General features: G+C 41.6%; 1 protein-coding gene across 2 annotated transcripts; it reads right to left on the bottom strand.

Annotated features, from left to right (window-relative positions):
• Positions 1-653: 653 nt before the first annotated feature.
• Positions 654-13,535, bottom strand: ZNF35 (zinc finger protein 35). 2 transcript variants are annotated; one of them, XM_011286320.4, is made up of 4 exons: positions 12,058-13,535; positions 9,347-9,655; positions 8,214-8,358; positions 654-2,738 (listed from the first exon to the last, which is right to left on the bottom strand). In XM_011286320.4, the coding sequence occupies exons 2-4, from the start codon at positions 9,536-9,538 to the stop codon at positions 1,492-1,494; spliced, it is 1,584 nt and encodes a 527-aa protein (XP_011284622.2). In that variant the 5' UTR covers positions 9,539-9,655; positions 12,058-13,535; the 3' UTR covers positions 654-1,491. The 2 variants fall into 2 exon arrangements, with proteins under 2 accessions (XP_011284622.2, XP_044893946.1); XM_045038011.1 differs by having other exon boundaries at positions 9,347-9,652.

The raw sequence follows: 13,535 nt of genomic DNA, 5'->3' as shown, positions 1-13,535 counted from the left end.
ACTCTGCCTAAGGCACATCCCCAAATCTGTCACTCAGCTTCCTCACCTGAAAATGAGACCATATACCCCTTTCTCAGGCTCTGCACAGACCCAGGTGAGGATTACAGGTGGGTAGACACACAGCATGGCAGAACAAAGAGAACCCGGATTTAAGTCCTGGATTTGAATGTAGGCTGTTATTTGCTGTTTGACCACTCTCAGATAAATGGGGCAAACAGCTCTTTCAGTGTTCTAAAGATTAAGGTAAGGATCTCTGTGAAAGCATGAGAGAAGTGCTGGGAATCTTGTTTTTATACATGAAGGTGCATAATCAAATTTAAACAAAGAATTAAGTTCTATATAAATACAAGGCAATGTTACATAACTACCTATTGCATAGTTTTATAAATCATTTTACTAAGAATAAAGGCTCAATGGTAACAAAGGTTCTTACCTTAGCCAGTTTCTTCATCCTTCTAAGTTTTCATATTCCAATACCTTTGAACTTCTCAAAAAAAAAAAACCAAATTAAGACCTAAGGAGTCCCATTCTTCCTCCTCCCTCTCAGAATTAGGACTCCATTAGTTCTTCTAAAGACCAGCCAGAAAGTGAGAATAACACCCAAATTGAGCTCCCTGGCTGAGCCTAAGCAGAATGAGCATAGACAACGTGGCTATGCCTCTCGGCAAGCTTTATTCTTTGACTCCTCTATCTGGGGAGTGTCACAGGCATCTTACTCCGATGGGAGTACAATGGGAGTTAGGGTCACTTAGAGTTGTTGATCTTAGCAAATGAATACAGGCCAGCACATTTGTGGCCCCAGCGTGTTGTCTCCATCAACCCTCCAGTGTTTGGCCCTGCACACTGGGAAGAAAAGACTCATCAGAGGTCCCCAGAGCTTTACTACACCAAGGTTCACGAGTCACAGATAATAAGAGAAACAGCTGTTTCCTACTTCTATCCATTTTAGGACCAGGAGACAGTTAATAGGGTGTTTTTTGTTTAAATTACCTAAGGAATGGAAAGCTAATCAATGTTCATAGGTGAGTTGTTGGTGAATTGCTACCCCAAGTGATTTCCTTAATTAATCACTGCTTAACCCAAATACTAGAATACAAGGTTCAAAGCTCCAGAATTGCACCAGGCAGACCTATACCAACAACCTGCCTGTTGCTCAAGAAATTACCAGGCTCAAAAAACAAAATTAAGCTAAAAATACCTTTCCTCAAACAGGATCTTTATCACTTAGCTTTGCATGACCCATTTTAAAGAAAGCCACATTTCATTTCAAACAGGACTACTGAGGGCACAGTTTAAAACACAGTCCTTGCCTTTAGATGCTTTCACTTTCTTTAAGTCAGCCTCTGAAATGCTTGTCTTGTGTTCTGTGCTGATTCTTGAAAACTGTTACTTGTAACATGGCGGGCCTCATTTTTACAAACAAAAACAGCAAAGACGTGTCCAATTAGGGGGCAGTGGATTATGATCAATGCCTGGAGTAACAAGTACTTGTCACTCAACAAGATGAGTTCTGTGGTGTCGCATGAGGTGCGAGTTAGAAATGAAAGCCGCACCACACTTGGCACACTCGTAGGGCTTCTCCCCAGTGTGGGTTCTCTGGTGCACAGTGAGACTCGACCTCTGCCGGAAGGCCTTGCCACACTCATTGCATGTGTAAGGTTTCTCCCCATTATGAATTCTCTGATGAATAAGCAGGTATGAGCTACACGTGAAGGCCTTCCCACACTCATTACACACATAAGGGAGATCTCCACTGTGAATCCTCTGATGCACAATAAGGCAAGAGAGCTGACTGAAGGCTTTTCCACACTCACTGCAATCATAAGGTTTCTCTGCAGTGTGAATTCTCTGGTGCACAATAAGGTGCGAAAAACAACTAAAGGCTTTTCCACATTCTTTACACTCATATGGCTTCTCACCAGTATGGCTTCGCTGATGCACAATAAGGTTTGCACTCTGGGTGAAGGCTTTGCCACAATCGTTACAGGCAAAGGGCTTCTCCCCAGTGTGGATCCTCTGGTGGACAATGAGGTTTGAGCTCCGAGTAAATGTTTTCCCACACTCATTACATTCATAGCATTTTTCTGTAATGTGGACTTTCTGGTGCCGAGCAAGTTGTGAGCTATAACTGAAGGCTTTCTCACATTCACTACACTTAAAGGTTTTTTCTAAGGAGTGGATTTTTTGATGTACGGTCAGATTTGAACTCTGAGTGAAGGCTTTCCCACATTTTGAACAAACATACGGCTTCTGTCCAGTGTGGATTCGCTGATGCACAACAAGGTTTGCACTCTGAATGAAGGCCTTCCCACACTCATGACATTCAAAGGGCTTCTCCCCTGTGTGGATTCGCTGATGCACTACGAGGTTTGCACTCTGACTAAAGCCTTTTCCACACACACTACATGTAAAAGGCTTCTGTCCAGGCTGGCTTTTCTGATTTTTAACAGAGCTAGAACTAAGGCTATACCTTTCCCCAGATTCCTGACATTTCTGGTTTTCCTCTACTTTGAAGCTTTCAGGTACATGACAGTCCTTCACTGTCACTTGTCTGAAATCTTTCTTTTCCCTCTTGATTCTCTGCTTCTTTAACAGGTTCCCTTTTTCACAGGCTTCTCCTAACTCAGGTTCTGGAGGATTAACTTTCTGGATTCTTCCTGGCATTATGCAGGGTTTTTCTGCTTCATCACATATCTCAGTTTTTGGAACCAGTAACTGTGGGTTCTTGGTTTCAGCACCTGAAACAATAAACAGAAAGTACAAATGTCAGCTTATTCTGGCCCATAAAAAGAACAGGATCACGAAGTGATAAACGTCAGGAAGTATGTGACTTCAGCATATGTAAAATGGCTTCATCAAAGGAAAAGTATTCCCCCACGCATCACCTCTCCTCTGTAGGTTCTTTTGCCAGGTCTATGCCCTCTCCCACACCTAGAGCAGAATTTACTAATTCATGGTCTTTCCAGCACTTCCACTTACCTTAACTAGACATCTAATCCAGTGCCTCATGCCAGGAAAGTCATCTTCAGACATGTCTCCTGGCTGTCTTAATTGTAAGACCAGTTATGAACAACACTATTTTCTCCCCAGGCCTTCTTAGGTAAGGTAAGGCCTTCTTACCTTAGCCAATTAGTGTGAATTTGCTTACAACCCACCAATTAATTAGGAAAAGTCCCTCCCTGGGAATGAAGATCTATGCAACTTAGATTTCTGTGTCAGAGGAAGCTAGATATCAAAGAAAGGATAAGCATGGACAGAGAGGGTCACGCTGGATGCCAAAAGGACCAGCGCAGCTAAGAGCACCCAAAACATTAAGGGTTTATGCAGCTCAGAGGTTAAGAACATGGATTCTGGAGCCAGACTGCCTGGTTTCAAATCCCTGCTCTGCCACTTACCAGCTGCAGGACTTTGGGCTGGTAACTTCTCTGTGCCTCAGTTTCCTTATCTCTAAAATAGGGACACTAACAGTATCTACCTCATAAGACCATGAGATTAACTGAGTTACTCTATGGTAATGGCTGAAAACAGCCATGGAGCATAGGAAGTGGCTCTGTGAGAGTCTGCAGTGACTCTGAGCCTGACTAGTAGTGCTGTGAGTCTAAGTGTTGGGGCCCAGGAGCAAAGATGAACCTTAGAGGAGAGGAGTTGTTATGGTGACAGATGGCAACATTAGAAGGGACTAAAGAACAATGTGAACAGTAACAGCTGAATCCTTGTGTTAAACAAACAGCTTATGTCTTATGTCATATGAAAGCCTTATGTCAAGGAAAGCTGACCTTCCTAAGATTGAGTCATGGTATAGCCTGCTCCATTATGCCATTATCATGAAAACACCAAAACTTCCTGAAGTTTTTTTTTTTTTTTCAACGTTTATTTATTTTTGGGACAGAGAGAGACAGAGCATGAACTGGGGAGGGGCAGAGAGAGAGGGAGACACAGAATCAGAAACAGGCTCCAGGCTCTGAGCCATCAGCCCAGAGCCTGACGCGGGGCTCGAACTCAACGGACTGCGAGATCATGACCTGGCTGAAGTCGGACGCAAAACTTCCTGAAGTTTTAAAACTCTGACTAGTTTCTGGCTGCTCCACATTGCCTCAGAACCCTAATGGTGTCAAAAAGAAGTCCTGCAGTCAGCAACACCATAATTCTTTGTCTCCTCTCCACCCCTACCACTCTTGGTCCTGGAATGTCCATCCATGCATCCATACCTAGTGTTGGTAAAGGGAACCCTTCACAGAACTTTAAATATACCAAACTCAGAAACACCACCCAGACAAGGCACATGAAACCAGGGCAAACAGCAGTGGGAGGCAAGCCTGCAGTGGAGGGAAGTACTCCCACTGGTGCTGTCAGCCTAGAAGTGAGCAGGAAAGCTGTGAGCTGCAGCTCATGAAGCAACTGCAGCTGGTCAATCCTGCATCTACACAACATCCCACAAGCAGAGACCAGTGCAACTCTCTAATCTATGAGATGAGTGACTGGGACAGGCACGCTGAGGTACAAAGCAACATGGGGGGGGGGGGGGGGCAGGGAAACAGTCCAGTTTGGCTGCCTGCTTAAGACAACACTAATATGACATTCCCATCACAATCATTCAGATAAGATGGGCAGTGTTGGAAAAAGGGAATGCCTGAGGGCTGCATATAGCAGAGCACCGAATGTAACAACAAATTCAGAAATGCTAGCCTTTTTCCAGTTATTTCTATTCCTACTGTTCTGATGTCTTTCTTAAATCTATTTTTCTCCCTGTAGATTTACTGCCCTTACATCATTTTCTTTTTTTCTCTTTTTTTTAACTGAAATATAATTAACATAGTTTGATATATTAGTTTCAAGTGTATTAACATAGTGATTCAACAATTCCATACACAACTCAGCGCTCACCACCCTTAGTCACATTTGTCACCATATCTTTTTTCTTATTTTACTTTTTTTCCCATTACCCCTTTCCCCTACTGCCTCTTCATCTGTCCTCTCTTGGTTTTTATTTTTAAAATTTGTGTGTGAAATATTCTGATTTTTTTTTCCCCTGTATGGTTTCATGTCTTTTCTGCTCTTCTTTTGTCCATTACTTTCTTCCATGTTCTCTACTTTTCTTTATCCCATACATCTCACCTAATCTTCCCTCCTAATGTCTCCCACTCGGCTTTTTTTCCATCTCCTTCTTCTCTCCTTTAGCACCAGCCATCACTGACACTGGGGGCCTCCCATCCCCACCAAGCATCTCTCCAACAAAAACCAAGTCTAAGAATACTTCAGTCTATGACCTCACTTCCCCTAACCTCACTCTACCCTTTTTACCATGATATTTAGAACACGAGAAAGACATGAAAGATTAAGATGGATGGGGACTACTGGACCAATTAGAATAACAGAAACAAGTCTTTATATGTACATCATGCTTTATGTCAAAATTATTACAGAAGCGGATACAACTTAGGCCTACAAGGTCTTCACGTAGTGGCTACCTGACAGTTTCATCACAGGGATAAAGTAAGAGCTAGGATCTAGGCCAATGCCCAGGGTCTAAGAAAAGGAAAGAAGGCCCATTCTGTGTACTCAAGCTCAAATCCCCTTGGGTTAATTAATTAGCCATCGGCTGAGAACCTGTACCCCTGGCTTGTTTGAGATGCTATTTTTCCTCTTTTGGATCTTGAAAGATTACTGTAATCCTAGTACAGAAATAAGTATAGAAATAAACTAAAAACATACTTGTGATCAACTAGAGCACAAAGTAATAAGTTTTGAAATCAATACTTTTCTTTCATTTTTTTTTTATTTTTTTTTTTAACGTTTATTTATTTTTGAGACAGAGAGAGACAGAGCATGAACAGGGGAGGCTCAGAGAGAGGGAGACACAGCATCCGAAACGGGCTCCAGGCTCTGAGCTGTCAGCACAGAGCCCGACGCGGGGCTCGAACTCACGGACCGTGAGATCATGACCTGAGCCGAAGTCAGACGCTTAACCGACTGAGCCACCTAGGTGCCCCTCTTTCATTTTTTTAAAAAGAAGAGTTATGAAATGCTATATAAGCCTGCCATCTTAGCTGGTGGATGTGTTCTGACATATGAAAGATAATTTACTAATTTTATATGTCATTACAAACTCATTAGACTTACAAAAGCCATGTGCTTATCTAGGTTATAAGTGTAATATTTGTAAATCTAGCTACTTAGGTGTTTGAAATGTTTTAAAAAATTGGATATATTAAATTTGAAATTTAATACATTTTATATATTTTTAAGAAAATAGAAATAAGGAAATTTTTGTATTAAAAAAAATGATATGTAGGTGGAACAAATCTTTTAAAAAGTACAAAATTTTCTTTTTTTTAATTTTGAGAGAGAGAGAGAGAGAGAGAGAGAGAGAGAGAGGGAGAGAGGTGTGCACGTGAGCAGGAGAGGGGCAGAGAGAAAGGAAAAGAGAGAGGGAGAAAGAACCCCAAGCAGGCTCTGCACTGTCAGTGGAGAGCCCGGCAGGGGGCTAGAACTCATGAACCATGAGGTCACGGCCTGAGCTGACATCAAGAGTCAGACACTCAACAGACTGAGCTACCTAGGTGCCCTGTTTTAAAAAGGTTAAAAATTTAATCTGTAAAACTTGAAGCTTAACTAAACATGAATTAAAGAAAAAGTACAAATATTCTCATTTTTATAAAAAAATTTTCTAGATGTAGAAGTGAAATAAAAATGAGTTAGGTTTAAATGCTTAAAAACTTGGCTTTAAATGTATAAACTTTAATGAAGTCAATATTAGTTAATACATAGGAAACTGTAGATAAAACTCTCTCAGATATTAATAGCTCAGTAACACATCAAAGTTTCCAAAGCACATTCATGTATATTATACAATTTTGTCATCAAGATGAAACTATTCTTTCACCTGTGTAGGAGCTTAAAAAAAAAAATAGTAAAATTTTAAAAAGGGCAAGACTGTGTCTCATTCAGTGTATCCCCAACACCCAACACACTACCCAGCACATAGTAAGCATGCCCCCAACAAATCCTGTATCTACTGAATCAGTACACCCAAGTTGACAGAACAGGAAAAGGAGGTCCAGAGAGAAAAGACTCATTCAAGGTCACAGAGTTATCAAAAGCAGGAGAGCAACTACACTCATATCTCTCTCTCAATTCCTAGAGCTCATATCCCTGCTGTTACCTACAACTATGCAAACGTCTGGCAGCACAAAGAAAGGTAAATCTTGGCTGGGAACAGGGTCTTGAGGTAAGAGGCAGAGAAGGAACAAAGTCACCATTCCTAGTATATGGGTGCCACTGCTGGAGTTCAGACATTGAATGACTGATAAAGCAAGGAAACAGGAAAGAAGGGATGATACATCAGAGTGAATGGAACAGACAGCAGAAAGTGGGCAATAGAAGCTGCTGAGAGTTAGGGGGAAAGATTAAGGAACAGATAAGAAAATGAAAGTGGTAATTTTAACCTTCCCCACAACAGTGGTTTAAGAAAGTGAGTAACTTGGTCAGCCTGAGGAATGGGCTAGGGACCAGAGTGGATTCAAAATATTCAGGCATAACCCTGTACCCAGCTGACATAGAATGTGAGTGCCAGAGGGGCCTTGGCAGTCATGCAGGGATTACTTCTACAACACAGGACCCACAGCTACCATATTCTTGGCCCACAGTTACACGTCACTTTTTCATAGATAAGTTTCTTCCACTGCTTGTCAGATATATCCTGAGTCCCAGCTTAGAGAGAAAACCAGGTGATAAAACCATGAAGACCTAGCTTTGAACATCAATATGGCTGACACAACTGTTCAAAATCCTCTGGAATCTGCATAAAGATCTATAAAAACAAAACATCTCCAGGGCATTTCCTCAAAATCACCACAAAAATTGACCCTTCCTACTTTAGCTAGCTTTTCTTGCAGGCTCACTGACCTATGATAAACACAAAGCATATGAACAGGATGTGTCTCCATGTATGAATAGATATGAAACAATAAATGGGATTAAAAGGTGAATTTGGAGTTTGCCTGTGTTTGTCTGGTGTCTTAAGACCGTGTGCAAAATATGGCATTTCCCGTGACAAATGCATAGGCATCTTTCACCATTCTATTATCCAGCTTTCCCTGATGGTTTCAATACCTCAATACTCTTATGTTTTTCACGCTGGGAGACAAGACCACCAGTCTCTGGATTCTGAGAAACCCCAATGGTCAGATTCTGAATCAGGGGTTGAACCTTACCTAGAGAGGTCATGTTCCCATGTGTCTCCAGTATCTCACTCTTGGCCAGAGTCCCTGATAATGAGCAGGTGCCAAGGGCTGAGGCAGGAGGTGCCTCCTGTGTTGCTTTCAGGACTACAGCCATGTTCCAGAACATGTTTGGATCCTAGAGACAAGTAAGCACAGGTGGATTTCTGAGAAAATTGTCAATGGGAAGCAGTATGATTAGTTTTAAAGATGAGAACATAAAAGTACCTATTCCTGGACACCATAAAAGATTTTTTTTTTTTTACATTTTTTAAACTTTTTTTTTTTTTTAATAAAACAACAAAAACAGAAAATAAAGGCAGTCTTCTCTGATCCCCAAGGTGAGTTAGGCAGAGAATCAAGCCTGTGACTTTCTTCTCTATCTCTTTGATTTCACTTCACTGGCCACTCTGGCATCCAAGCCTGACTTGCTAGTGGGTGCATGACGAAAGAGCAACACATGGGGAGATGTTCCAGGGTAGAGTTTTCTCAGGTCTAAAGACCAAAGAAGCAAGGTTATGATCTCTGGGGAACCTCAGCTCATCTGGCTAGTGATAGTAAGGAATGTTTCTGAAAACATCAAAGGCCACTGTATAGTGTATAGCCCCACTACTCAAAGTGTGATCCATAGACCACTATCATCTGGGAGCTTGTGACAAGTGTAGAATCTTAACCCAGACCTCCTGAATCAGAATCTGCATTTTAACAAGACCTCCTGGTGATTCCTATGCATATTAAAATTTGAGAAGCATACGTTAGAGCTATCAAACCTTGACTAGAGTCACCTGAAGAGGGTTTTGTTTTTTGTTTTTTTAAATCTCAGATGTCTGGGTCCCAGACCAAGATTCTCCTTTAACTGGAATCAAGTATGGCATGAGCATCACGATTTTATAAAAAGCTCCCCAGGTAATTCTGTGCAGCAAAATTTGAGAACCACTGATTTACAGAAAGCAATAAATGTCCCATCAGTTAGATGAAACTGTTTCTATTACATACCAAAGGACAACAGACTTGAGCCCTACCCTGAAAATAATACTCCAGGTGGAAGCAGAGGAACATAGTTCCCTCTGAAACCACTTGAGGTGTTCGGGTCTCTCTTTCCTCCCTCCTCCAAGACTATTATTTACCTTTTCCTCCTGTACTGATATGACAAGGCCTGTCTGGGGACTTTCCCCAGGAGCCCAGACTTTGATGTTCTCCGAGTGCACTTGTTGGCTAGATGCCTGACCTAGGAAGTTTTCTTCCTCTTCCTCCTCCTTTTTCACTGTCACTGAGCCCCAGGGGGCTAAGGCCATGGCCTCTCTCAGTTCTGCAGTCATCGTCTCTGCTCAGGAGGGGAACTCTTATAGCTGGGGGCTGCCCAGCAGAGGTCAAGCCCCATCTAATCTTTAAGTTTCTTCTTGAGTTTCTTCTCAGGGCCAGGATGATACTGTCTACTGAAAACCAGAAAACATTGTTAGCATCAAGGAGAGGTGTGCCTGGATGCCATTAAGCCTACTGTTGCCCAGTGCCTACACAGTAGCCACAGCAGCAAGAGTCTGCTCTGCTCTTCCCTCATAGGATAAAAAGGGTTCAATGGCAAACATGTAATTTGTTCCCATCATAATCACATTACAAACAGCTTTATTTAATGTTTACTGATTTTTCCCCTGATTATAGAGTTAACGTATTTTTATTATAAAACTTGAAAAATACAGAAAATAACGAAAAAAAATTAACCCTACTCCACCTCCAAAAAGGTAACCACTGTATAGCACAGAATTTAAGACACTTCTTTTAAGGGAAAACCTTCAACCACACTAACAATTATGACTTAATAAACTTCTTGTTTTTAACTATGGGCATATATATATTTTCACAATTATCGCCATGGGTTTTTTTTTTTTTTTTAAGTAGGCTTCACACCCAATGCAGAACCCAATGCAGGGCTTGAACTCATGACCTGAACTGAGATCAAAAGCGGGACGCTTAACTGACTGGACCAACCAGGCACCCCACCATCATTGTTTTGTTGTTTTTCTTAAGAAGGACTATTACAACACAAAGAACTTTTTTAATTGCCAAAGATACACAAAAGAATGAACTAAAGAAACTCAAGAAAAAGTTTGACAGTCTAGACACCAACATTTAGAGACAGATGGTCACCTCTGGGTGATGTAATTACAGATAGTTTTGAGATTCTTGTTTGATGTTTACTTTTTCCATTTCTTCCAAATGTCTTGTATTACTCTTAAGATTTTTTAAAAAAAAGATGTTTTGGGACACCTGGGTGGCTCAGTCGGTTGAGCATCCAACTTCAGCTTGGGTCATGATCTTGTGGTTCATGAGTTTGAGCCCCGTGTTGGGCTGTGCTGACAGCTCAGAACCTGAAGCCTGCTTCAGATCTTGCCTCCCTTTCTCTCCACCACCCCACCCCACCCCACCCCCGCCCCGCTCACACTCTCTCTCAAAAATAAATAAAAACATTAAAAAAAAAAAAAGACGTTTTATGTTGCCAGTCTTCATACTTATCACTTTTAGTAGGTATACAATAACCTACTGGTGTTAATTCTATTGTTCTCATCCAAAAAGAGTCAAGAAAGAGAAAAATACATAGAATCAAATATATGCCCTACATAGAATCAAATACATGCCCTACATACACACACGCACACGGTAGTTATCAGTGGTTTCTCTGCATTTCCAGATATGCACACCTTTACACATACTGCTTATTTTCCCAAAACAGAAATTAGAACACACTTGTACATTTTTCAGCAACTTGCATTTTGTTTTTTGAACTCAATGTCTTTATTTCACATAGTATTCCACAGTGTTAGACCTTTCAATATATGTACATACAGAGTTACTTCATTCTGGCATAGCATTCTAAATATAACTTCCTTAACCAATACTATTTATAAGCCATTACTTTGGTAAAAGGAATTCTGATCGTTTCCAATTTATTTGCTTAATAATAAATGTTAAATTTTTTTCTGTGCAAATACCCTTTTCTTCTGCTGAATTATTCCTTTAGAATTGAGGGATACTAGTTCAAGCATTGACATATAGCGATAAACTGCTTTCTAAAAGGACCACATCAAATCACACCACCACCAACTTAACCATACCCCTTTATCACACCCAAGCCAGCGGTCTTTGCTGAACATGTGAGAAAAACAATCTTACTAGTTTAGTTTATTACGAATAGATTAAAATTTGTCTATTCCCCTTCAGATGTTTTACTGGGGGGGGGGGGGGGGAATGCCAAATTTTACTAAGTCTCCTTTTGCTACTATTGAAGTGATCACATACTTTCTCCTATGTCAACTTATTAGCAATGTAGTGTGCACAATTTCCTGAATAAAGCAATAGTACTTTCACTCCTGTAACAAATCTCGATCTGGATGATTATTTTTCCTATGACTAGCTGAATTCCACCAGGCGGAAAGGCCCTTAACATTCATTTCACCTGTGTATAAGCAAGACCGCCTACTGTATTCTTACCGGCCTGCTGACCAAACTCAAATCCGCCTCCAGCCCCACACAGCAGAGTCCCTTATCGAGGGATTCCGTTTCAGTGTCCTTTCCCTCTTTCCCAACGTGGCAACCTACCTCCCCCACCTCCATACCGTAAGCCCTATTCCCGGAGTAAGCCTGGCCCCTGGGGCTGTCCGTGTCCAAGCTCCCCCAGGCCAGACCCCCGGTAGGCTGCAGCCGTGTTCCCGAAGTAGAGGGACGCGAAGCCCGCCGGGGATAGACAGGCCTAGGCCCCAAGGGAAGGTCGCGGCGGTGCGCCCCTCTAATGGCCCCTTCCGCGCCTGCAAGGTCCGTGCCCAATCCCGCCGACCCCACTCACCGTGCACCGCGGAAAGGCCGGGCCAGAGCTCGCGGGCTCTGCAGCAGAACATAGGCTAGATCATGCGCCCCGCGCCTACCGGTGCGAGAACAATGACCGGACAGGAAGTGCCTGGAGACGGGCTTCCGGCTTCCCAAGTCCCCAGGTCGGCCTCTCTAGGAATGTCGGAGGTGCTGTCTTCTCGATAGGTGTCCAATATCTCTGCGGACCAGGGATGGGAATAAAAGTGCGTAGGAGGGTGCAGGTGGACTGTGGCCCTAAAGCCTCAGGAAAGGGGACATCCCCTGGCTCGGCAGTGGTTGGGCGAGGCGTGTACGCAGGAGCCTGAAGCTACAAAGCATTCGTCTGTAGAACGCCCTGATAATTTTGCCCCAAACGTTTTATTTTGAAAATATCAACAGTACAGAAAAGTTTAAAGAATGGTACAATGAGTACCTGTATCCTCCATCTGGACTCAACACTTGCCTACGTTTGCCTGATCTCTCTGTATATACTGAAAAAATTTTTTGAAAGTTGTAAACATCAAAACACTTCATTCCAAATACTTCAATATTCATTCTTTCATAATATTCTCCAAACGTTATACCGCCATTACATAATGGTAAGAAAACTAACAATTCCCTAATATCATCTAATATCCAATCATATTAAAATCTCCCAACCACTCTAAAATATATATTTCATAATTTTGTTCTTCCAAATCAGTGTCACACAGTGCATTTGGTCATGGTTTTTTAGGGTCTTGTTTTACCTTTCATTTTGAGTTCAACTCACAGCAAGTTGGAAAAATAATACCCTTCCCCCAGTTTCCCTCAACAAGTACAACTTACATAAGTAGTTTAGTATAAAAATCAGGAAATTGACACTTGTACATTGTGTATACTTCTACTTTTTATCACGTGTATATTTGTGTAACCACTACCACAATCAAGATATACTCTTTCAACACCACAAAGACCTTCCTAAGTGTTACCCTTCCCTCTCCCTGATGTCCCTTCCCACCATCCCCAACCTCTGGCAACCACTAATCTTTCATCTCTATATAGTTTTGTCATTTTAGATTATATAAATAGAATCATACAGAATACCTTTTGAGATTGGATTTTTTTTTTCACTCAGCATAATTTTGAGATTCACTTGTCATTGCAGCATTAGGTCATCCCATCTTATTGTAGAGTAATAAGTATTCATGGTATAGATATAATACTGTTTTAGCCACTTGTTGAGGCTATTTGGGTTACTTACAGATGTTGACTATTACAAATAAAACTGCTATGAAGTTGTATACATGTTTTTCTGAACATAAGTTTTCATTTCTCTGGGATAAATGCTCAGGAGTACAAATACTGGGTTATACCGTAAATGCATGTTTGGGTTTTTAAGAAACTGCCAAACGGGGTGCTGACTGAGCATCTGACTCTTGACTGACTCAGGTCATGATCTCAGGATGATGGGATTGAGCCCTGCATCAGGCTCTA

This window comes from Felis catus, chromosome C2, assembly GCF_018350175.1.
Source record: "Felis catus isolate Fca126 chromosome C2, F.catus_Fca126_mat1.0, whole genome shotgun sequence".
In the NCBI taxonomy this organism is placed as follows: Eukaryota; Metazoa; Chordata; class Mammalia; order Carnivora; family Felidae; genus Felis; species Felis catus.
Note: the sequence above shows the minus strand (reverse complement) of the source record. Positions and strands in the feature narration are given on the sequence as shown.